Below are 26,170 nucleotides of genomic sequence, written 5' to 3'. Positions count from 1 at the left end.
AATCCCCCTTATGTATGCTGGGAGGCAGTTGAACAGTCTCGGGCCCCTGACACTTATTGTATGGTCTCTTAACGTGCTAGTGACACCCCTGCTTTTCATTGGGGGATGTTGCATCGTCTGCCAAGTCTTTTGCTTTCGTAGTGAGTGATTTTCGTGTGCAAGTTCGGTACTAGTCCCTCTAGGATTTTCCAGGTGTATATAATCATGTATCTTTAGCTCACTCTAGCTCAAAACATAGACTCCACAAAAGTCATTATTAGACCTTAGTGCAATTACAAGTGAGAGTCTTGTTCTATTTTTAATTTGTATTTTTATATTACTAGTTTATACCTAGTTGTACTTTAGTTCATTCCAGCACAACACACAGACAACATCAACTTCATTATGTGTAGTAGTGACTATACTCTACATGACCAAAATACTCTAGCTATATACTTGTCCAAACTTCCTACCACTACAGATATCAGTAGTAGAACTCAACACACAACACAGGATATAAATAACCATAATTTAAACCTAGAAGATGATTGATCACGTTGACCCTGATCTAAACCTCCATAATCTGACACCCAATCAAAACCTATTGGAAAGTAACTGCCTTTATTACACAGCATCACAAGCCACCACTATCCTAAACAATGCTAAAAGTCTATCAGTACTTAACTACAACATCAGGTCCTTAAGCAAACACTATGATGACCTCCTAGCACTCCTTGAATCACTAAAGACACCCTTCTCCTGCATTATTCTTACTGAGACCTGGCTTAAGCAGGACACAATAGATATCTACCCTCTACCAGGATACACAGCAATTCACAACTGCAGAACAAACCAAGTTGGGGGTGGTATTGCAATCTATTACTCTAACCAATTATCTTGTCTTAGCACCACTTGCTTTAGTGATGAATATGGGGAATACATTTTTGCTAATTTTACTGTAAAAAACCTTAAGACGCCTATAACAATCGGTGCCATTTACCGGATACCTCACACAAACATCCCAAATTTCAGTGAGAAATTAAAGTCACTAATAACAAACAGACAAATGAATAAGCACCACCTTCTCTTAGCTGGAGACTTCAACATCAACCTTGGCTTACTAGATGATCAGCCTGTAACTGATTTCATCAACAATATGAACAACACACTTCTCATACCAACAATAACTAAACCAACTAGGCTCACTGAGACAAGTGCAACCATAATAGACCACATATGGACCAATATACTAGCCCCCCTTAAATCAGGGATAATCACAGATAGCACTACAGACCACTACCCTACCTTCCTCCTGACAAACATTAGTAAACCACCACTTGAATACAACAAAGTCTCATTTAGACTCCATGACGAGGCCTCAGTAAGGAAGTTCACAGCTGACCTAGAGACTGTTGATTGGCCTACAGAATTCTCCAAGGCCAATGGTATTGATGACTGGACAGACATCTTTCTTAACAAATTACTTAGACTATACAACAAACATTGTCCTATAAAAACAAAACAGATCACAAACAAACGGCTTGGTTGCCCATGGCTAACCAGCACCATTCTGAAATCCATAGACAAGAAACACCAATATGAAAAGCAATATAGACAGGGCTTAATACACAAAGATACTCTTAAACACTATTCATCAGCTCTAACCAAAGTAATAAAAAAAGCCAAACAACTATACTACTCCAGTAGATTCACAGACACTAGAGGAGATATAAAAAAGACCTGGAAAACACTCTCTCAGATTCTAGGGACCCACAAACTGAGAAAAACCAAGAATATTGTCCTAACTAAACCTAATGAAACACCACTACATCCCACTGACACAGCTAACAAGATAAACGACTTCTTCTCAAACATAGGATCTAATCTCGCCAGTAAAATCCCACATACCAATGCCCATGCCGGGGACTACCTAGATGGAAATTTCCCTAATTCCTTCTATCTTGCACCAACTGAGCCCACGGAAGTCATTGGGATCATAAAGTCACTTAAAAATAACTCGGGGAATCTGTCTCATGTCCCACCATTACTGTACAAGCGAGCGGCCCATGTCCTTTCGCATGCTATTTCATTACTTTTTAACAAGTCAATAGAGACTAGCACCTTCCCGAAACTACTCAAGATGGCAAGGGTTACACCAATACATAAAGGTGGTGACCCTACAGACTTAAACAACTATAGGCCAATATCTAACTTACCATTGCTATCCAAAATCTTTGAGAAACTCGTGTACAAGAGACTGTATTCATTTATAACGGCTCAAAACATACTCAACCCCTGCCAGTTTGGATTCAGGAAAAATAAAAGCACTAATGATGCAATCAAAAAAATGCTAGATCTGCTTTACACAGCATTGGAAAATAAGGAATACCCACTAGGAATTTTTATTTACCTAAGAAAAGCTTTTGACACAGTAAACCACCAAATCCTACTCCACAAACTTGACCACTACGGTATAAGAGGCCATGCGCTTGCTTATTTCAAATCTTACATTACTAATAGGTATCAGTACGTCACCATTAAAGACACAGCATCAGCAACACGGCCACTTGATACTGGAGTTCCGCAGGGAAGTGTCCTTGGTTCCCTGCTCTTCCTCATATACATCAATGACCTTCCAAACGTATCCCAACACCTGAAACCCATTCTCTTTGCTGATGACACGACTTATGTCATCTCTCACCCTAATCTTGCCACCCTCAACACCATTGTGAATGAGGAGCTGATTAAAATATCGACTTGGATGACAGCCAATAAACTTACGCTTAACACTGACAAAACTTACTATATTATGTTTGGTAGCAGAGCAGGAGATGCACAAATTAACATTAAGATTGACAACACTCTAATTACCAGAAATAATGGGGGAAAATTCCTAGGCTTATACCTTGACAACAACCTGAATTTCAGCACCCATATCCAGCATATAGCCAAAAAAGTATCCAAAACGGTTGGGATCCTCTCCAAGATACGATACTACGTGCCGCAAAATGCCCTTCTCACACTATACCACTCACTTATTTATCCATACCTCACCTATGCTATTTGTGCTTGGGGATCAACTGCAGCAACACACCTAAAGCCAATAATAACCCAACAAAAAGCTGCAGTAAGAATAATCACTAAATCCCATCCCTGGCAGCACACCCCCCCACTCTTCAAAGATCTAAACTTACTCCCAGTTCAGTACATCCACACTTACTACTGTGCAATCTATATAAGAACATAAGAACATAAGAACGAAGGAACACTGCAGAAGGCCTACTGGCCCATGCGAGGCAGGTCCAAGTCTCCTACCGGCTTAAGCCAATGCACCCAACCTAGTCAGGTCAGGTCACATTGACTTAAGGGAGGAACACGGCAACCGACCTGGTAGCACAAGCTATCAGGTCTAACTCACACCCACCCACATCCACTCATGTATTTATCCAACCTATTTTTAAAGCTACACAACGTTCTGGCCTCTATAACGGTACTTGGGAATTTGTTCCACTCATCCACAACTCTATTACCAAACCAGTACTTTCCTATATCCTTCCTGAATCTGAATTTATCCAACTTAAAACCATTGCTGCGAGTCCTGTCTAGGCTAGATATTTTCAGCACACTATTTACATCCCCTTTATTTATTCCTGTCTTCCATTTATACACCTCAATCATATCCCCCCTATCTACAGGGCCTTAAACTCTAATATCAACCTTGACCTAAAACGCTTTCTTGATGTTGTGACAGAACCCACAGGCATAACACCAGACACAAACATCTCTACGACATTCCCCGTGTCCGACTAAACCTTTACAAAAATTCAATGTATGTCAAAGGTCCTAAAATCTGGAATACCCTACCTGAGAACTCTACAACTGCAGACACATTCATCACCTTCAAAACTACCATTAGAAAACATCTTATCTCCCTGATACACCCCGTCAACTAACTACACGAATACCACCTGGTGGTTCACACTTACACTCGCTCACTCATTTGACCATAAACAGAAATATTAATCTCAGTCTTAAAATAATGAATCCTGTGATACTCCAATACTGAAACTATATACTGTGCCAAAACAAAAGCATTCACATTGCTAAACTCATAAACTAGTATTTAGTCACTTAGCCATAATACCAACTTACCTCATAATTTGTAATATTTTACAATTAAGAATAAAACTAAGTATGCCCGAAATGCCTAGCCATGCTAAGCGTTCTAGTGGTACACTCTGTAATCACAATTTTACTACATGTAAACCAAACAATAACCAAATTTCTGTAAACTCAGCATTGTAATCCTTATAGAGAATAAACTTTGAATTTGAATTTGAATTTGAATCTCTCCCGCCTGCGTTCCAGGGAATACAGGTTCAGGAACCTCAAGCCCTCCCAGTAATTGAGGTGTTTTATCTCCGTTATGCGCGCCGTGAAGGTTCTCTGTTGATAAATTAGACACATGTGCAACTCTTGGGTATCTTTATTGAGGAAACGTTTCGCCACACAGTGGCTTCATCAGTCCATACAAAGGAGAATCTTGAAGAATAGGAGGAGAATGAGGTAATCAGTCCCTCAACCTTGAGTCGATGTGGTCAGTCCATCAATCTTGAATAGAATACGGCATACGTGCTGAGAAGGAGCTTATAAACCGTTGGCAGGAGAGGTGCAGCAGTCATAGGTCGTGTAACATTTGTTCAATGTTGAAGTAGGTCGTGCCCAAGAATTAGGCAAGCGAAGAATTCCCAAGTATTAAGATCCCAAGAAGTTGCAGTGTCTGACAGGTTTGTAGCTGAATGGTTCAGAGAACCGACATGTTGATAAATTAGACACATGTGCAACTCTTGGGTATCTTTATTGAGGAAACGTTTCGCCACACAGTGGCGTCATCAGTCCATACGAAGGAGAATCTTGAAGAATAGGAGGAGAATGATGGACTGATGAAGCCACTGTGTGGCGAAACGTTTCCTCAATAAAGATACCCAAGAGTTGCACATGTGTCTAATTTATCAACATGTCGGTTCTCTGAACCATTCAGCTACAAACCTGTCAGACACTGCAACTTCTTGGGATCTTAATACTTGGGAATTCTTCGCTTGCCTAATTCTTGGGCACGACCTACTTCAACATTGAACAAATGTTACACGACCTATGACTGCTGCACCTCTCCTGCCAACGGTTTATTAGCTCCTTCTCAGCACGTATGCCGTATTCTATTCAGGATTGATGGACTGACCACATCGACTCAAGGTTGAGGGACTGATTACCTCATTCTCCTCCTATTCTTCAAGATTCTCCTTTGTATGGACTGATGAAGCCACTGTGTGGCGAAACGTTTCCTCAATGAAGATACCCAAGAGTTGCACATGTGTCTAATTTATCAACATGTCGGTTCTCTGAACCATTCAGCTACAAACCTGTCAGACACTGCAACTTCTTGGGATCTTAATACTTGGGAATTCTTCGCTTGCCTAATTCTTGGGCACGACCTACTTCAACATTGAACAAATGTTACACGACCTATGACTGCTGCACCTCTCCTGCCAACGGTTTATAAGCTCCTTCTCAGCACGTATGCCGTATTCTATTCAAGATTGATGGACTGACCACATCGACTCAAGGTTGAGGGACTGATTACCTCATTCTCCTCCTATTCTTCAAGATTCTCCTTTGTATGGACTGATGAAGCCACTGTGTGGCGAAACGTTTCCTCAATAAAGATACCCAAGAGTTGCACATGTGTCTAATTTATCAACATGTCGGTTCTCTGAACCATTCAGCTACAAACCTGTCAGACACTGCAACTTCTTGGGATCTTAATACTTGGGAATTCTTCGCTTGCCTAATTCTTGGGCACGACCTACTTCAACATTGAACAAATGTTACACGACCTATGACTGCTGCACCTCTCCTGCCAACGGTTTATAAGCTCCTTCTCAGCACGTATGCCGTATTCTATTCATGATTGATGGACTGACCACATCGACTCAAGGTTGAGGGACTGATTACCTCATTCTCCTCCTATTCTTCAAGATTCTCCTTTGTATGGACTGATGAAGCCACTGTGTGGCGAAACGTTTCCTCAATAAAGATACCCAAGAGTTGCACATGTGTCTAATTTATCAACATGTCGGTTCTCTGAACCATTCAGCTACAAAGGTTCTCTGTACATTTTCTAGGTCAGCAATTTCACCTGCCTTGAAAGGTGCTGTTAGTGTGCAGCAATATTCCAGCCTAGATAGAACAAGTGACCTGAAGAGTGTCATCATGGGCTTGGCCTCCCTAGTTTTGAAGGTTCTCATTATCCATCCTGTCATTTTTCTAGCAGATGCGATTGATACAATGTTATGGTCCATGAAGGTGAGATCCTCCGCCATGATCACTCCCAGGTCTTTGACGTTGGTGTTTCGTTCTATTTTGTGGCCAGAATTTGTTTTGTACTCTGATGAAGATTTAATTTCCTCGTGTTTACCATATCTGAGTAATTGAAATTTCTCATCGTTGAACTTCATATTGTTTTCTGCAGCCCACTGAAAGATTCGGTTGATGTCCGCCTGGAGCCTTGCAGTGTCTGCAATGGAAGACACTGTCATGCAGATTCGGGTGTCATCTGCAAAGGAAGACACGGTGCTGTGGCTGACATCCTTGTCTATGTCGGATATGAGGATGAGGAACAAGATGGGAGCGAGTACTGTGCCTTGTGGAACAGAGCTTTTCACCGTAGCTGCCTCGGACTTTACTCTGTTGACGACTACTCTCTGTGTTCTGTTAGTGAGGAAATTATAGATCCATCGACCGACTTTTCCTGTTATCCCTTTAGCAAGCATTTTGTGCGCTATTACGCCATGGTCACACTTGTCGAAGGCTTTTGCAAAGTCTGTATATATTACATCTGCATTCTTTTTATCTTCTAGTGCATTTAGGACCTTGTCGTAGTGATCCAATAGTTGAGACAGACAGGAGCGACCTGTTCTAAACCCATGTTGCCCTGGGTTGTGTAACTGATGGGTTTCTAGATGGGTGGTGATCTTGCTTCTTAGGACCCTTTCTAAGATTTTTATGATATGGGATGTTAGTGCTATCGGTCTGTAGTTCTTTGCTGTTGCTTTACTGCCCCCTTTGTGGAGTGGGGCTATGTCTGTTGTTTTTAGTAACTGTGGGACGACCCCCGTGTCCATGCTCCCTCTCCATAGGATGGAAAAGGCTCGTGATAGGGGCTTCTTGCAGTTCTTGATGAACACAGAGTTCCATGAGTCTGGCCCTGGGGCAGAGTGCATGGGCATGTCATTTATCGCCTGTTCGAAGTCATTTGGCGTCAGGATAACATCGGATAGGCTTGTGTTAACCAAATTTTGTGGCTCTCTCATAAAAAATTCGTTTTGATCGACTCTCAGTCTGGTTAGCGGCTTGCTAAAAACTGAGTCATATTGGGACTTGAGTAGCTCACTCATTTCCTTGCTGTCATCTGTGTAGGACCCATCTTGTTTAAGTAGGGGCCCAATACTGGATGTTGTTCTCGACTTTGATTTGGCATAGGAGAAGAAATACTTTGGGTTTCTTTCGATTTCATTTATGGCTTTTAGTTCTTCCTGCGATTCCTGACTCCTATAAGATTCCTTTAGCTTGAGTTCGATGCTTGCTATTTCTCTGACCAGTGTCTCCCTACGCATTTCAGATATATTGACCTCTTTTAGCCGCTCTGTTATTCTTTTCCGTCGCCTGTAAAGGGAGCGCCTGTCTCTTTCTATTTTACATCTACTCTGTGTTCTGTTAGGGAGGAAATTATAGATCCATCGACCGACTTTTCCTGTTATTCCTTTAGCACGCATTTTGTGCGCTATTACGCCATGGTCACACTTGTCGAAGGCTTTTGCAAAGTCTGTATATATTACATCTGCATTCTTTTTGTCTTCTAGTGCATCTAGGACCTTGTTGTAGTGATCCAATAGTTGAGACAGACAGGAGCGACCTGTTCTAAACCCATGTTGCCCTGGGTTGTGCAATTGATGGGTTTCTAGATGGGTGGTGACCTTGCTTCTTAGGACCCTTTCAAAGATTTTTATGATATGGGATGTTAGTGCTATTGGTCTGTAGTTCTTTGATGTTGCTTTACTGCCCCCTTTGTGGAGTGGGGCTATGTCTGTTGTTTTTAGTAACTGTGGGACGACCCCCGTGTCCATGCTCCCTCTCCATAGGATGGAAAAGGCTCGTGATAGGGGCTTCTTGCAGTTCTTGATGAACACGGAGTTCCATGAGTCTGGCCCTGGGGCAGAGTGCATGGGCATGTCATTTATCGCCTGTTCGAAGTCATTTGGCGTCAGGATAACATCGGATAGGCTTGTGTTAACCAAATTCTGTGGCTCTCTCATAAAAAATTCATTTTGATCTTCGACTCTCAGTCTGGTTAGCGGCTTGCTAAAAACCGAGTCATATTGGGACTTGAGTAGCTCACTCATTTCCTTGCTGTCATCTGTGTAGGACCCATCTTGTTTAAGTAGGGGCCCAATACTGGACGTTGTTCTCGACTTTGACTTGGCAAACATTGCATTTGTGAGTAGTCTCTTAATGTTAAGAATTTTGTTGTTTGTTGACGGCTTTAGACCCTATATATTTGCAAAGACAAATGCCGTTATATTGATGGAATTTAGAGGGGTTTTATTTGTTGGCTCTAATATCTGTTGTTCTGGAGTGGAGGCCAATGACTGTGCCTCTGCTCCAGAAGTGTTTTCAGTTTGTGTAAGATTTCTGTCATTTCTTGCCAGTCTTTTTTCCTTCCTGGCACTAAAAAAAACTCTTTCTCTGGAGAGGTTATGGCTCCCCTCTTTTGTTTCCCATAGTCTGGCTGCTCTGTGTCTTCTTGTCCCCTTTAGATGATGTGCCTGGCACATCATCTAAATGCTTGTGCATTTTTTCTCTGTTTCCCCTCTACCTACCACCCCTGTATGGACATCAGTGCTTCAACCAGTTTTTGCTGGTAATGTGTCAACACTATTCCCTGAGGCATCATCCCCTTTTGTTCAATCTCCTGCAGTATCGCTGGTACAGGGACCATGGTGTGGAGAGTTGTTACAGTCCTCGGGGCCCAGGAACCATGGTGTGGAAAGTTGTTACGATCCTCGGGGGCCATGGACCATGGTGTGAAGGGTTGTTACGGTGCCGGTGACCAGGGACCATGGTGTGGAGGGTTGTTACGGTGCTGGTGACCAGGGATAATGGTGTGGAGGATTGTTACGGTGCTGGTGACCAGGGACCATGGTGTGGAGGATTGTTACGGTGCTGGTGACCAGGGACCATGGTGTGGAGGATTGTTACGGTGATGGTGACCAGGGACCATGGTGTGGAGGATTGTTACGGTGCTGGTGACCAGGAACCATGGTGTGGAAGGTTGTTACGGTGCTGGTGACCAGGAACCATGAAGTGAGGGTTGTTACGGTGCTGGTGACCAGGAACCATGAAGTGGGGGGTTGTTACGGTGCTGGTGACCAGGGACAATGGTGTGGAAGGTTGTTACTGGGCTGGTGACCAGGAACCATGGTGTGGAGGATTGTTACGGTGCTGATGACCAGGAACCATGGTGTGGAGGATTGTTACGGTGCTGGTGACCAGGAACCATGGTGTAGAGGGTTGTTACGGTGCTGGTGACCAGGGACCATGGTGTGGAGGGTTGTTGCGGGGCTGGTGACCAGGAACCATGGTGTGGAGGATTGTTGCGGTGCTGGTGACCAGGAACCATGGTGTGGAGGATTGTTACGGTGCTGGTGACCAGGGACCATGGTGTGGAGGATATTACGGTGCTGGTGACCAGGGACCATGGTGTGGAGGATTGTTAGGGTGCTGGTGACCAGGAACCATGGTGTGGAACGTTGTTACGGTGCTGGTGACCAGGGACCATGGTGGGGAGGGTTGTTACCTTGCTGGTGACCAGGGACCATGGTGGGGAGGGTTGTTACCTTGCTGGTGACCAGGGACCACGGTGTGGAGGATTGTTGCGGTGCTGGTGACCAGGGACCATGGTGTGGAGGGTTGTGACGGTGCTGGTGACCAGGAACCATGGTGTGGAGGATTGTTACGGTGCTGGTAACCAGGGACCATGGTGTGGAGGATTGTTACGGTGCTGGTGACCAGGGATAATGGTGTGGAGGATTGTTACGGTGCTGGTGACCAGGGACCATGGTGTGGAGGATTGTTACGGTGCTGGTGACCAGGGATAATGGTGTGGAGGATTGTTACAGTGCTGGTGACCAGGAACCATGGAGTGAGGGTTGTTACGGTGCTGGTGACCAGGAACCATGGAGTGAGGGTTGTTACGGTGCTGGTGACCAGGGACCATGGTGTGGAGGATTGTTACGGTGCTGGTGACCAGGGACCATGATGTGTTGGGTTTTTACGGTGCTGGTGACCAGGGGCCATGGTGTGGAGGGTTGTTACGGTGCTGGTGACCAGGGGCCATGGTGTGGAGGGTTGTTACGGTGCTGGTGACCAGGGACCACGATGTGTTGGGTTTTTACGGTGCTGGTGACCAGGGGCCATGGTGTGGAGGGTTGTTACGGTGCTGGTGACCAGGGGCCATGGTGTGGAAGGTTGTTACGGTGCTGGTGACCAGGGGCCATGGTGTGGAGGGTTGTTACGGTGCTGGTGACCAGGGACCACGGTGTGGAGGGGTTGTTACGATGCTGGTGACCAGGAACCATGGAATGAGGGTTGTTACGGTGTTGGTGACCAGGGACCATGATGTGGAGGGTTTTTATGGTGCTGGTGACCAGGGACCACGATGTGTTGGGTTTTTACGGTGCTGGTGACCAGGGGCCATGGTGTGGAGGGTTGTTACGGTGCTGGTGACCAGGGGCCATGGTGTGGAGGGTTGTTACGGTGCTGGTGACCAGGGGCCATGGTGTGGAGGGTTGTTACGGTGCTGGTGACCAGGGACCACGGTGTGGAGGGGTTGTTACGATGCTGGTGACCAGGAACCATGGAATGAGGGTTGTTACGGTGTTGGTGACCAGGGACCATGATGTGGAGGGTTTTTATGGTGCTGGTGACCAGGGACCACGATGTGTTGGGTTTTTACGGTGCTGGTGACCAGGGGCCATGGTGTGGAGGGTTGTTACGGTGCTGGTGACCAGGGGCCATGGTGTGGAGGGTTGTTACGGTGCTGGTGACCAGGGACCACGGTCACCATCACCGTAACTAAGCAGGTTAAACCCAACTAAGAGCACTGGCCCTGATAACATCCCGTCTAAGTTCCTAAAAGATGGTGCTTCTGAACTGTCAATCCCTACTGCTCACATAATAAATCTGTCCATCACCACTAATCCCGTACCGGAGGGGTTCAAGGAGGCCAGAGTTACTCCTATCTTCAAGAAAAATAGTAGGTCTGATGTAAGCAACTATAGGCCTGTTAGTATACTCAGTATAATATCCAAAATTCTAGAGTAAGTAAGTAAGTAAGTAAGTTTATTCAGGTAAACACAAATACAGTTACATAGAATTATCATACATAGCAGCATATGTGTAGGGAACCTAGGATAACCCAAAAAAGTCAGACAGAGTGACTTATTTCCATTGGGCGGTGCACTGTCAAGTAGTTAAGTACCTTAATGACAACAACATTCTCCATAGTTATCAATCAGGCTTTAGAAGATCTTACTCAACCGACACCTCATAAACAGTGTCCAGAATATCTTGCTGTCAATTTTGGGAACCAAAGCAATCATAGTACTAGGGGGAGAGAGCACAGCTTTGTAGTAGCCACAGTCAGTGGCCAGGCTTCAAACACCTTTTATTGTACAGCAATAAAGGAATGGAACAGACTGCCCGCACATGTCAAAGCCAGTCATAGCATGAACCAGTTCAAGAAGAGTGACAGAAGGTGTCTGATGAATGTAGCGACAGAAAAGGAGGGGCATGATTTTTTTATTTTTTAGCTAGCACACATGTAATTTTACCTTATTCCTAGTAATGACCCTCGTATTGTAGATAGTCTTAATGACCCTCGTGTAGTAGATAGTCTTTTTAGTACGATAATAAGATGTTATCTTCATTATAGAATAATAAGAAAATATTATAACCTTTATATTATAATAATAAGGTAAAAGGACCCCAATGGAAATAAGTCACTCTGTCTGACTTTTTTGGGTTATCCTAGGTTCTCTACACATATGCTGCTATGTATGATAATTCTATGTAACTGTATTTGTGTATACCTGAATAAACTTACTTACTTACTTACTTAATAAACTTACTTACTTACTTAATAAACTTACTTACTTACGGTGCTGGTGGCCCTACAATCCAACAATAACAACAACAACACCAAGATGGAGGTGCTGAGGCCTCACACAGTGTGGCTTGACGGCCGCTGCTACCGTGTTCTCAGCGCCTTGGCAGCCACTACCCTCACCAATTATGTAGAGGACGAGTCATACGGATATGGTAAAAAATTATAGAATGGCAATCTAGAACACAGTTAATGACGTAAGGCTATTCGTAGTCTTAACCTACTAGAGGGGTCAAGGATAACCCAATCAAGTCAGGACTTGAGATTCCTTGATGCTGATGAGGGGTTCTTGATCTAGGGAATTGGATCTGTGCTCCAGTTCCCTGAGTTGATCCTGAATACCTTCCATCCCCTTCCACAAGCGCTGTATAATCCTACGGGTTTAGCGCTTTCCCCCTGATTATAATAATAATTTATTATGCACCCCATACCCGTCCTATGGGCGGGGACTTATGGTCCTATTTCTTGGGCTGTGACCCACAACAGTCAAGTAACAGCCAAGTACCTAATTATTCCTAGGCAAACAAGGTGAAATATGTGTTAAGAGACCGGGCAATACGTTTCGCTCCACCCAGGATTAAACCCGTGTGTTTTGGTTGTGTGATGGTCACTCTAGTCTGGTAATCGGCTACTTAAGCACTTTCATATATTTATTACCCACTGTATGAAGTACCAGTAGATATAGACGTAATAGGTTGGGAGAGAGCATCCATAATGGGAAGTACAGTAATATTGTTATATCATACAAGTAACAGTAATCTATTTATCAGTTTGCATCCTGGAAGATTGATAATCCTAATATTATTTCATTAACATGTAAGCTGGCAGGACATATTATATGCTTACAATAACAGTACAATTATCATTACTTTCTTGGGTATATCTTAATAATTCTTTATCCTGTCATATTGCCTTTTCATTTTATGAAGCATGACGAGACTGAGTTGCACGAGTGATGATCCCTGCAGCTATAAACAGAGAAGTTTCCAGGATTTCAGATTATTGTACTTATTAATTTAGTTGTTTGTATGCCAACAGAGTACTCATTTTTGTACTCTGGCGAGTGTCCGCTTAAAATGTTTTGAAGATCCTGGTCTCTGTCAATCACTAATAATTACCTGAATTTGCATAATGGTTATGGATATTGTAATGGGTTGATGTGTAATATAATTGGCAAGAATGTATGTTTATGAGGTACTTATATAATGCTGTAATAATAAAAACCTTTATTTCTACTAGTACAGTGTATACAGACCTAACCGATGTCAGTGATACTATATAGAAAGCCCCCTGTTATACAGAGCATTCCAGGAAAATTAGGGTAATTTTGTCCCCAAGATGCAACCCACACCAGTCAGCTAACACCCAGGTACCTATTTAATTCTAGGTGAACAGGGACTTCAGGTGTCTTAAGAAAACATGCCCTGTGCTTCCACCTGTACCAGGGATCGAACCATGAACCTCAGTGTGTGTGATCTGAATGCTCTACCAACCCAGCTGTGGAACTATGTATATATGTACCCACTAATCTGCATTTTCTTTTATTTTATTATAGTTTCTGTTCTTATTTATTTCACTTTCGTCTCCATGGGAAAGTGGAAAAGAATCCTTCCTCTGTAAGCCAAGCATATCATAAAAGACGACTAAAATGCCAGGAGCGATGGGCTAGTGACCTCTTCTCCTGTATAAATTACTAAAAACAGACAAAAGAAAACTATATAAAGTTCGGATGTTTGAATGTGAATGGATGTAGTGCAAATGATAAGGGAGATGATTGCCAATGTTCTGAATGAAAAGAAGCTGGATATCCTGGCTCTAAGTGAAACAAGGCTGATGGTAACTGGGAAGAAATAGACGGGATTAGGTCAGTTATCTGAGAGAGTTTGAGCTAAGGAAAGGGTAACAAGAATGTTGAAGGATCATTTATGACGGGTAAAGAGGGAAAATAAAAGTATAAATTCAAGGATTATGTGGATTAAAATAGGTTCAGATGCAAAAAGTGGGTTATATTAAGTGTTTATGCACCTGGAGAAGGGAGGAGAGTAAAGGAGAGAGAGAGATTTTAGATGTTGAGCGAGTGTGTGGGGAGGTTTTCAACCTAGTGAGAGAGTAATTTTAGTAGGGAAAGGGGACTCAAATGCTAAAGTGGTAGAAACAGTTATAGAGGGCATAGCAGGTAAGTTTGGTATACCAGGGGAAAATGATAAGGGGAGCCTTTGATTGATCTTTGTATAGAAAAAAGTTTGGTAACAAGTAATACACATTTTAAGAAAAAAGGATACATAAGTATACAAGATATGATGAAGGCATAATGACAGTAGTTTGATGGGTAGACTTCTGGATGTGTATGTTTGTAGAGGGGTAGATAGAGTACAAGGAAAATGGCATCAGTGAGTAAGAAAAAGGTGAAAGTTTATAAACTAAGCTAGTAGGTAGTTAGGATAAGGTATAAGCAGCTATTGGTAAACAGATGGGCTAATGAGAGCATAGGCAATGAAGCTGAATAGGTATGGGGTAAATTTAAGAATGAAGTGTTAGTGTTCAACAGAAGTTTATGGATATAGGAGGGTGGGTGTAAGAGGGAAAAGGAGTATTTGGTGGAATGATGAGGTAAAAAAATGTGGTGAGAGAGAAAAAGATAGCATGAGAGGTTTTTACAAAGGAGAGAGGAGCATATGGACAGTAAGGGAGAGGTTAAGAGAGTGGTAAGGTAATGTAAAAAGAGAGCAAATGAGGGAGTGGGTGAGGTGCTATCAACAAATTTTGCTGAGAATAAGAAAATGTTTTGGAGTGAGATTAATAAGTTCAGAAAGCCTAGGGAATGAATGGATTTAGCAGCTAAAAAGAGAAGAGGAGAGTTATTAGATGAGGAGTTGGAGGTATCAGGAAGATGGAGGGAATATTTTGAGGAACTGTTAAATGTTAAGAACATAAGAATGGAAGAACACTGCAGAAGGCCTACTGGCCCATACAGAGCAGGTCCTTATCAAAACCACCCCTACCCAAAACTACCCAAGAATTTACTCCCATACCCACAACACCAATCAAACCCAGCCCCTCCCACTCATATACAGTGGTACCTCAGGATACGAACTTAATTCATTCCAGAAGGCTGTTCGAGTGGTGATACTGAACAAATTTGTTCCCATAAGGAATAATGTAAATTAGATTAATCCAATTCAGACCCCCAAAAATTCACTTACAAAAGCACTTACATAAATACACTTACATAATTGTTTGAGTTTTGAGCTGTTCGTATCCCGAGGCACCATTGTATTTGTCCAATCTCTTTTTAAAGAAAGGGAAGTTGTGATTTCCTGCATTGACCAGGAAGGCGTATAACATCTTTTAAGAGTGAGGAAGTGCCTGATGTGAATGTGGAGGAGATATAAGAGGCTGTGGGTAAAATGAAAGGGAATAAAGCATCTGGGAATAATTGGATCAAGACAGAATTGTTAAAAGTAGATGGAGATATAGTTTTGGATTGGGTGGTGCTTTTGTTTAATAAATGTATGAATGAGAGGAAGGTACCTAGGGATTGGCAGAAAGCATGCACAGTTCCTTTGTATAAAAGCAAAGGGGACAAAAACGAGTGTAAAATTTATAGAGGAATAAGCCTGTTTGGAGGGATATATTTGGCAGTTTGGAGTGATATGTTGTGTATCTTTATACGTATATACTTCTAAACTGTTCTATTCTGAGTACCTCTGCAAAAACAGTGATTATGTGTGAGTGAGGTGAAAGTGTTGAATGATGAAAGTATGTTTTGGGGATTTTCTTTCTTTTTGGGTCTTCCTGCCTCACTGGGAGACGACCGACTTGTTAAAAAAAAAAAAAAGCCTGTTTAGAATACCTAATAAGAATACCTAATAAGACTTAAGGGTAAGACAAGAGAGCAGAATCACAAATGAACAAGGAGGCTTTAGGAGGGTAGGGGATGTGTACTTCAAGCGATTGCAGTGAGGCATATAAGTGAACAATTTTTAGATAAGGGTAAAGAAGTTTTTGTTGCATTTATGGATTTGGAAAAGGCATATGATAGGGTGGATAGGAAGCAATGAGGCACATGTTGCAAGTGTATGGAATATTGGTGGTAGGTTACTGAAAGCAGTGAAGAGTTTTTACGAGAATGGTGGAGCTCAGATTAGGGTATACAGGACAGACAGAGAGGGAAATTATTTTCAAGTAAAAGTAGGCCTTAGACAGGGATGTGTGATGTCACCATGGCTCTTTAATATATTTATAGATAGGATTGTAAGAGAAGTGAATGCTAATGTGTTGGGAAGAGGTGTGGGATTGGAAGATAAAGAATCTAGCACAAAGTGGGAGTTTTCACAGTTGCTTTTTGCTGATGGCACTGTGCTTTTGGTGGATGAATTTGGGAGGGTGTTTCAAAGATGGAAATTAAAAGTGAAAATTGGAAAGAGCAACGTGATGACCGTAACAAAAAATTTAGGTAATGAGAAATTGGGTATCAGATTGGAGAGAGGGAGTATGGAGGAAGTGAATGTGTTTAGATATTTTGAAGTGGACTTGTCAGCAGATGGATCTGTGAAAGACAAGATGAACCATAAAATTGACAAGAGAAAAAGAAGGCGAGTGGTGCACTGAGGAGTCTGTGAAGAAAAAGAACTTTCTTCATGGAAGCAATAAGGGGATTGTGTGAGAGTATAGTGGTACCAATGCTTTACTATGGGTGTGAAGCATGGGTTATGAATGTTGCAGTGAGGAGGAGCCTGGAGGCAGTGATGTCATTTCTGAGGGCAGTGTGTGGGGTGAGTATTATGCAGAGAATTCATATCTTGGAGTTTAGAGAAAGGTGCAGGATTACTTAAAGTATTATCTAGAGGGTTGAAGAGAGATTGTTGATGTGGTTCAAACATTTAGAGAGTATGAAACAAAATAGGATGTTGTGGAGGGAAGGCTGGGTAGGGGTCATCCTTGGAGAAGTTAGAGGGAGAGGATAATGGAGGCTTTTTGTGCAAAGGGCTTAGACACCTGGCAAGCATGTTAGATAGGAGCGAGTGGAAGCAAGTGATTTGTATGAATTGACGTGCTGTTGGAGTGGGAGCAAGGTAATATTTATGAAGGGATTCAGGAAAACCAGTTAAACAAACTCGAGTCCTGGAAGTGTGAAGTACAGTGCCTACACTCTGATGGAAGAATGGGGATATTTTCTGTTTTGAACTGTAGTATCAGCACATCTTCAAGAAAATGATGGAGTGAGTGATAGTGAAAGTGTTTCTTCTTTTTTTTAGTCACCCTATCTTGGTGGGAGACAGCCAGTGTGTTAAAAAAAAAAATGATTTATTACTATATACAGTATATTATATATGATGCAGTGCAGTAACTCACATTTCATTGGATTTTGGTTTAATTTCCAAATTTTATTTGATTTTTCATGTGATATTTTAAATGTTTTATATGTATAACATTTCATTTTCTCAACAGAGGAGTGTGTGTACCAGGATGAAGTGGAATGTGGTGGTGAACAAGAAGAGTTTCAGGTGGAGCAGCTCAACAATGGAAAGTTCCAGACTTCCTTCCCTGTGGCAAAGTAAGTGTATATTGTTGTACTAATTTAGCTTAGAGTGGCGGGAAATACAGTGCCTGCACTTTAAATGTCAAGAAACCTTGATATATACATGCTTGTCAAGTCAAGTCATACAATATGGGAGATTACTGACTTGCAGTCTAACTGGGGAATACTCTGCTATAGCAACAGTAGTCACAAATTTTCAATCACAAGTCAGGAATACTAAGTATTCCTGAAGGGAGACCTTTAAGAGGGTGCCTGAATTATTTTTTTTTCTTCCTTCTACTTTTGGAGTTTATTTTGCTGATAACTTGATAAAGCCTCATCCAGATTCAGATTTTCAACTCTTGTGTATGTTAACACGGACCAGATCAGTCTTGAAAGATGTTTGTTTACACTACAGTTTAAAATGGTATAATGTTGATATCTTTTGTGAGCAATGTACTCTAGTAAAATGGTGTAAGAAGCTGTGCCCATTATGTGTGCTGCTGATACTGGCTTTGGCTCAGAAAAATATTGTGAGATTGTAGATTTCTTCAGTACATGTTTAAATGGTCTGTGTGAGAAATTACATGCACTAGTTTCACTATTAATTTTATTCATGTAATTTAGGTAAGATGGAACTTATACAATTATTACTCATCAATTTTTGTTTCACCTCTGAGACAAGTGGGACTTAGGTCACAATAGGTGGCAGGAAAGTAACTCCTCCGATGCCCACACTCCTCAAATCACACTCACTAAGCAGGACCTAAAATTATTTTATTATTTAAGAAAACCAGTAACTCTGGTAAATTTACATGCATGGACTGTATCAGTTGGTTTGACTTGACTGAAAAACATGGTACAGTCTATTACACTTGGCATCAACACTGTAACTGCATGCGGTGAACACATTAACTGAATTCTTAATATTAACACTCACCAATTTGGACCACAGGTGGAACACACCCTAACCAGCTAGAAATACGAAGGCCAGCATAAAACTTCTGTACAAAATAGGTTAGTGTTACTTATCCAAGGCGTGTAGTAGGGAAGTCACCGGTATCCTTTCATATTTTCCGATCATACCACTCTATTGTAGTGGTTTTACACAAATTGGCTTCACATACAGCAGTAGCAGACATTACTGCATTATTTGATTGTCGTCCGAGGCCACTCCACTCAAATTTTGCCGCAAAGATGTCCAATTCAATTCAACGGTTATTGAGACCCGTCTTCCCCTAAATTTTCATTTTAGCGTCCCCCTCCACCTGTCTCTGCGGCTGCTGGTTCTTTTTTCATTCAGAAATTAAATTTAGATCAACAACACATTTTACACATTATTTACATTATTGAAATTTATACATTATAAATTTAGGAAAATTGTGTCAAATTTGCCACACTGCGGCCGGGCGAAGTTCGTTGATAAACGACTTAAATTGCTCCTTCCTCTTTGAGACGATTCCAGCCAACTCTAGCTTGATTGGCTGTTCTCCTAGTAGGCCTTACTACAATTTCTTCCTCTTGAATTCCTTGGTCGGCGCTATCTTCAATTTCATTCGTGTCACTTCCCCTTAGATTATCATTTACAGTTGCAATAGGACCCATAGACACAGCACTTGGCACAAAAACCTCTGTGACATTTCCCATGTCAGGCTAAATTTTCTCAAAAAATCAATGTATATAAAAGGGCCCAAAATCTGGAACTGCCAGAAATCTCCAGAACCACTGGCTCAGTTAGAATTTTTAAAACTACAGTTAAAAAACACCTTATCTCTCTAACCTATCCCATCCCATCATAAATACATGTGTAAAAACTATACATGCATTTGCTCAATATTATGAACATAGGTGAAGCTTTATAATCAATACATATATACTTACTCTCAATGTCTGTATTCATCTCAAATGTTAATCACTATTGTGTCCACCTAATGTTAATAATCAATATTGTAATTCTTCCCTACAAAACTTATCAAAGCCATATAGCATGATCTAATAGAATATTCAGTTCTCATGTATTCATTGTAACTCACCTAATGACAATATGTACTGTTACTGCCTTATTAATTTAAGTTAGTTTTTAGTTTGCCTGAAATGCTTTACATATAAAGGAGTTTTTGGCATGTACACCCAAGTATTATATTCCTTTGTACAAACATGTATCATGCTGAAATATACATACATTTATTATTATTATTATTATTATTATTATGATTATTATTATTGATGTAAACAATGTCTCATACTGTGTAGACTGTGTGTACATGTTCCATACCTTTCTCAGTCCTGTATTATTCAGTTGATTTTCGATCTTTATCTCACCACATTTAAACTCTGGATATTAACCATGGCACTCAGGAGGAATACTAATGATGCTGGACATGCCAAGAGTAAGCATGAAATTATGAGTGTTTTGAACAAAAAATTGAGATCTTACATGTGATAAGCTGAAAGGTGATGCATATGTGATAAAGATGGTGTGAGCCTTTAGTCTCAGTGAAGCAACACTTCATACAGTTACAAAGAAAAAAGGTTTAAATAGGTCAGTAGAGCTAAATAAGACAGAAAAGTTAATGTGTGGATTGAGCAGAAATTCAAGAAAGGTGCCCCACTTAATGCCATAATAGAGAGAAATCCCTATTGTACTATGAAACAATGATCAAGAAATTTAGGGGTGAGCAAGCTATTTAGGCATAAATACATATCAGTGGTGGTGCAGAAACTCCTCACAGCAGTGAATGACAACTTTAGGATACTAGAGTGCCAGACTTATAGCATAACTTTAACATTGCAGATGCAATAAGCAATGTAAAAGCTGCATGGAATTTAGTCCTGCAGTCAACAATAAATGGCTGGCAAACATTATGGCCAAGTGTGAAATATTTCACAGGATTTCCCTCAGTAGAGAGTCAGGTTCAGGAAATTGTGAATCTGCCAAGGGCAGTATCAGGTGAGGCTTTCAAGATATGCAGGCAGAAGACTGAAAAAGTGATAAAAGATGGCAAAGAATAAACTGCAGGAGTGTAAAAGATCGCTAGTGTACAGTTGAAGACATTATTAAAGGAATGTTTCACCACAAGTGGCTTTTTCAGTCCTAATGCAACCACTCATGGTAAAACATTTCCTGAACTGTACACAAGTGTCCTTTTCCTCAGTTTGTTGGTATCACTATACCATTTGTGACCAAATTGCAGGAGAATTTTGGAGAACTTCAGTTCCCAGGTAGAAGGGAGACAGCAGAAGAGGATGAGGAAGAGCATGTACCTTACATAATTGACACTTCAGGAGCTGTGTTAGATGCTGCATACAGCTGATAAAGCTGCAGACTTTTGACTGACAGAAACTCTGATATATTTAGAAGCATTGCTATGGAGGGCAGTCTGGAGTAGGTATTAATGCTTAATTGTCACCTGTAATTGCTCTGAAATGTAGTCTGGAGCAGGTATTGATGCCTTATCATCAGCTGTAATTTCTGTGCAGTAGGGTCTAGAACAGGTTTTGATGCCTTGTCATCAGTTTTATAGAGTACACAAGCACCATAGCCATCAATATCAACATCAACACAAGCACCATAGCCAATAACATCAACATAAGCACCATAGCCATCCACCTCAGCCCAGTAAGGCCACACAAAACCATCTTCACACATTTGATGATCAACAAGTATACTAACGACCAGAATTGAAGGTAAGAAAAAAAATTTAGGCACCCTTTTTTTATAGTTAAATGAACTGTATTTTATAATTAGTCATCTCATTATATTTAACTATAATGGAAGAAATTATATTGTTATAAATACGAAACTTAAAAAAAAAATTTTTGAAGGTCTCAAGAATGTAACGTTATTGTACCTACATGTTCTTCAGTCCAGTCAACATTATTTTCCTTAATTTGTTGGTTTTCAGACACATTACTTCCATGTTATTTAAGACTACTATATGTCAGTTTTGGAATGCATTGGTTAGATAAACAAAAATGCTGTCTAGCAAACATAACTTGCACTCGCTTAGCAAGAGCAGTGGAAAACTGTACCATTCACAGCCATTGGCAAGCAATTGTAGAAAAAATGCAGGTAGTAGTTCCCAAATTTCATGTCTTGTTTCATTTTCATAGACTTACAGCAAGTAATATCAAGATTTTCATACTTTATCAGAGTTTATATTGGATTTTTTGAATTGTGTTGTAACAAAACTGAGCTGTTTGAAATTGTGTTATAAAAAGTTTTACTGTATATAGTGGACCCCCAGTTAACGATATTTTTTCATTCCAGAAGTATGTTCAGGTGCCAGTACTGACCGAATTTGTTCCCGTAAGGAATATTGTGAAGTAGATTAGTCCATTTCAGACCCCCAAACATACACGTACAAACGCACTTACATAATTGGTCGCATTCGGAGGTGATCGTTATGCGGGGGTCCACTGTATTCATTGTTGGGGAAGATATTCAGATTTATTTCTTATTATATCTTTTCTTGGCTGTACAGTATACATATGTATGATATGAAAATACTCAATGACATGCTTTACCAAACTAGCCTCTTCCTCCCCCTCCCCCCCCAAAAAAAAAAAAAAAATCCAACTCTCTTACAGGACAGTTAACAGAAATACAAGTGTGCTGAAGAGAAGTTTGGCTGACTTGGGCATTCATTTAATAGTTGTACAGTGTAGAGGACATTTACTTTATTAAATATATATTTTGTTGTCAAGACGAGTAGATCACTACAATACAACTGTGGCTTCTTTCAGCACCTACATTTCATACATCATTGGATCTAAAGGTGCCACCAAGAAGAGGATTGAAAGTGAAACTTATACAACATTAAGATTCCCGGGGAAAGGTCAACCAGGTGATATTGGTAAGCTACAGAACATGCTGAAATTTTAGCATATTATGTATTTCTTTTGGTATTATCAGAACTGAAACAAGGGCTTGCACAATTTTCTCAAGAGAGCTCAGTGACATTTATTCTTTTCTTATCTGTTCATTATCTGTATTACAGCCTGACTTCAAATATCAAGAACCATAAGCACATCAGCCCTTCATAAATCTGGATCTTCTGTAAACTTGAAGTCAGAGTCAAGAACATTGTTAAAAATTAAAAAAAGAACGTTAATACTCATGAATTTTTTGGTAAAGTGCCTACCAAAATCTTGCTGTCTTCCCCTCTCACCCTCTGTCTCCTCCCTTTCTCCCCCTTTCACCCCCTTTCACCCTCCCTCTCTGCTTCCCTTCCTGCCACCCTCCTCAATCCTTCTCCTAAGAAGCTTTCTTCAGAAAGGACATGATTGCCCTCGATATTATTAATCACCAGGAGAAATCTAATCACAAGCTCTTGAGTTGTTCACATACAAAATATAGGAGGGCCCCACTTATACAGCAGGTTAGGTTCTGGGCTACTGCTGTAAAGTGAAAATCACTCTATAGTGAAACATTGCCTTTTTTCACTATCAAATGCATGTAAAAGCCTGATAACATGTTTACACTGTCTTATATTAATCCGTAAACGGTCCAAGCAGATCTACGTTCACATGTGTAGTGCTACAAAAGTAGATCTATGTTTTTTTACATATTTTCAAATATAACAAAAAAAAAGTAGATCAAAGTTTTTTTTACACATTTTCAAATGTAAAAAAACAAAAAGAAGATCTACCTTTTTACATACTTTCAAATGTTGAAAAAACGTATATACAGTGGACCCCCGCATAACGATCACCTCCCAATGCGACCAATTATGTAAGTGTATTTATGTAAGTGCGTTTGTACGTGTATGTTTGGGGGTCTGAAATGGACTAATCTACTTCACAATATTCCTTATGGGAACAAATTCGGTCAGTACTGGCACCTGAACATACTTCTGGAATGAAAAAATATCGTTAACCGGGGGTCCACTGTACACATTTGGACCGTTTATGGGTTAAGTAAGCAATAGAGCTAGGCTTAAAAAAGTCACATACAGTATTCACATTACTTACCTTAAAATATGTCTGTCCTAGGCTTATAGTGAGTGGTAAATATATTTATTTACTGTAGGAAGTCTGAAAAAATGAAGATTGGATTTTTTTTTTTTTTTTTTTTTTCAACAAGTCGGCCGTCTCCCACCGAGGCAGGGTGACCCAAAAAAGAAAGAAAATCCCCAAAAAGAAAATACTTTCATCATCATTCAACACTTTCACCACACTCGCACATTATCACTGTTTTTGCAGAGGTGCTCAGAATACAACAGTCTAGAAGCATAAACATATAAAGATACACAACATATCCCTCCAAACTGCCAATATCCCAAACCCCTCCTTTAAAGTGCAGGCATTGTACTTCCCATTTCCAGGACTCAAGTCCGACTATATGAAAATAACCGGTTTCCCTGAATCCCTTCACTAAATATTACCCTGCTCACACTCCAACAGATCGTCAGGTCCCAAGTACCATTCGTCTCCATTCACTCCTATCTAACACGCTCACGCACGCTTGCTGGAAGTCCAAGCCCCTTACCCACAAAACCTCCTTTACCCCCTCTCTCCAACCCTTTCGAGGACGACCCCTACCCCGCCTTCCTTCCCCTATAGATTTATATGCTTTCCATGTCATTCTACTGTGATCCATTCTCTCTAAATGACCAAACCACCTCAACAACCCCTCTTCTGCCCTCTGACTAATACTTTTATTAACTCCACACCTTCTCCTAATTTCCACACTCCGAATTTTCTGCATAATATTTACACCACACATTGCCCTTAAACAGGACATCTCCGCTGCCTCCAACCGTCTCCTCGCTGCTGCATTTACCACCCAAGCTTCACACCCATATAAGAGTGTTGGTACTACTATACTTTCATACATTCCCTTCTTTGCCTCCATAGATAACGTTTTTTGACTCCACATATACCTCAACGCACCACTCACCTTTTTTCCCTCATCAATTCTATGATTAACCTCATCCTTCATAAATCCATCCGCCAACACGTCAACTCCCAAGTATCTGAAAACATTCACTTCTTCCATACTCCTCCTCCCCAATTTGATATCCAATTTTTCTTTATCTAAATCATTTGACACCCTCATCACCTTACTCTTTTCTATGTTCACTTTCAACTTTCTACCTTTACACACATTCCCAAACTCATCCACTAACCTTTGCAATTTTTCTTTAGAATCTCCCATAAGCACAGTATCATCAGCAAAAAGTAACTGTGTCAATTCCCATTTTGAATTTGATTCCCCATAATTTAATCCCACCCCTCTCCCAAACACCCTAGCATTTACTTCCTTTACAACCCCATCTATAAATATATTGGATATACTAATTAAAAACTGCTGCATTAACGAAATGCCCCAAAGCGAAGTTCTGTAAAGTGGAGCTCACCTGTACTGACAAATATTCAGACTTATTAAGAGAGAAACAATGGTTAATATTGTTTGCTTACAGTAATTAAACTTGGGTTTAAGAATATTTTTTTGAAAAAAGAAAAAAAAAGACTTGTTACATCATTTATAACAGATGTAACATTATTAATAGATGTATAATTATCAATAAGTTATATAGTATTAATAACAGTTGTAACATTAGTAACAACAGCTGTATAATTATTGATCATTGTTTTAACATTATTAATAACAGCTGTAATATTTTTAATAACTGTAACCCTATTAACAACAATTGTAATTCAGTAATATTAATAACAAGTGTAACATTAACTTCAATATTATTATTAATTAATATTATTAATAATAGCTATAATATTATTAATAACAGCAATAGCATTAGTAGTTGTAACATTAATAATAGTTGTAATATTATTAATGTTTGTAACATTAATAATAGTTGTAATATTATTAATGGTTGCAACATTAATAATAGTTGTAATATTATTAATGGTTGCAACATTAATAATAGTTGTAATATTATTAATGGTTGTAACATTAATAATAGTTGTAATATTATTAATGGTTGTAACATTAATAATAGTTGTAATATTATTAATGGTTGTAACATTAATAATAGTTGTAATATTATTAATGGTTGTAACATTAATAATAGTTGTAATATTATTAATGGTTGTAACATTAATAATAGTTGTAATATTATTAATGGTTGTAACATTAATAATAGTTGAAATATTATTAATGTTTGTAACATTAATAATAGTTGTAATATTATTAATGGTTGCAACATTAACCCTTTGACTGTCGCGGCCGTATATATACGTCTTACGAGGTGCCGTGTTTGACGTATATATACTCATAAATTCTAGCGGCTTCAAATCAAGCAGGAGAAAGCTGGTAGGCCCACATGTGAGAGAATGGGTCTGTGTGGTCAGTGTGCACCATATAAAAAAAATCCTGGAGCACGCAGTGCATAATGAGAAAAAAAATAACTCCGACCGTTTTTTTT

The 26,170-nt window shown here is 40.3% G+C and overlaps 1 protein-coding gene across 1 annotated transcript in view; it reads left to right on the top strand.

The window, feature by feature from the left end:
- Positions 1-12,283: 12,283 nt before the first annotated feature.
- Positions 12,284-26,170, top strand: part of LOC128694036 (activating signal cointegrator 1 complex subunit 1) — a 56,097-nt gene continuing 42,210 nt past the window's right edge. Inside the window, exons 1-3 of the mRNA XM_070079836.1 lie at positions 12,284-12,414; positions 17,711-17,816; positions 22,527-22,636. Coding sequence (XP_069935937.1) covers positions 12,300-12,414; positions 17,711-17,816; positions 22,527-22,636 — 331 coding nt within the window. The 5' untranslated portion in view covers positions 12,284-12,299. The remainder of the gene's footprint in view (positions 12,415-17,710; positions 17,817-22,526; positions 22,637-26,170) is intronic.

Source organism: Cherax quadricarinatus, chromosome 6 (assembly GCF_038502225.1).
Source record: "Cherax quadricarinatus isolate ZL_2023a chromosome 6, ASM3850222v1, whole genome shotgun sequence".
Lineage (NCBI taxonomy): Eukaryota > Metazoa > Arthropoda > Malacostraca > Decapoda > Parastacidae > Cherax > Cherax quadricarinatus.
This window is presented reverse-complemented; position numbering and strand designations above follow the sequence as displayed.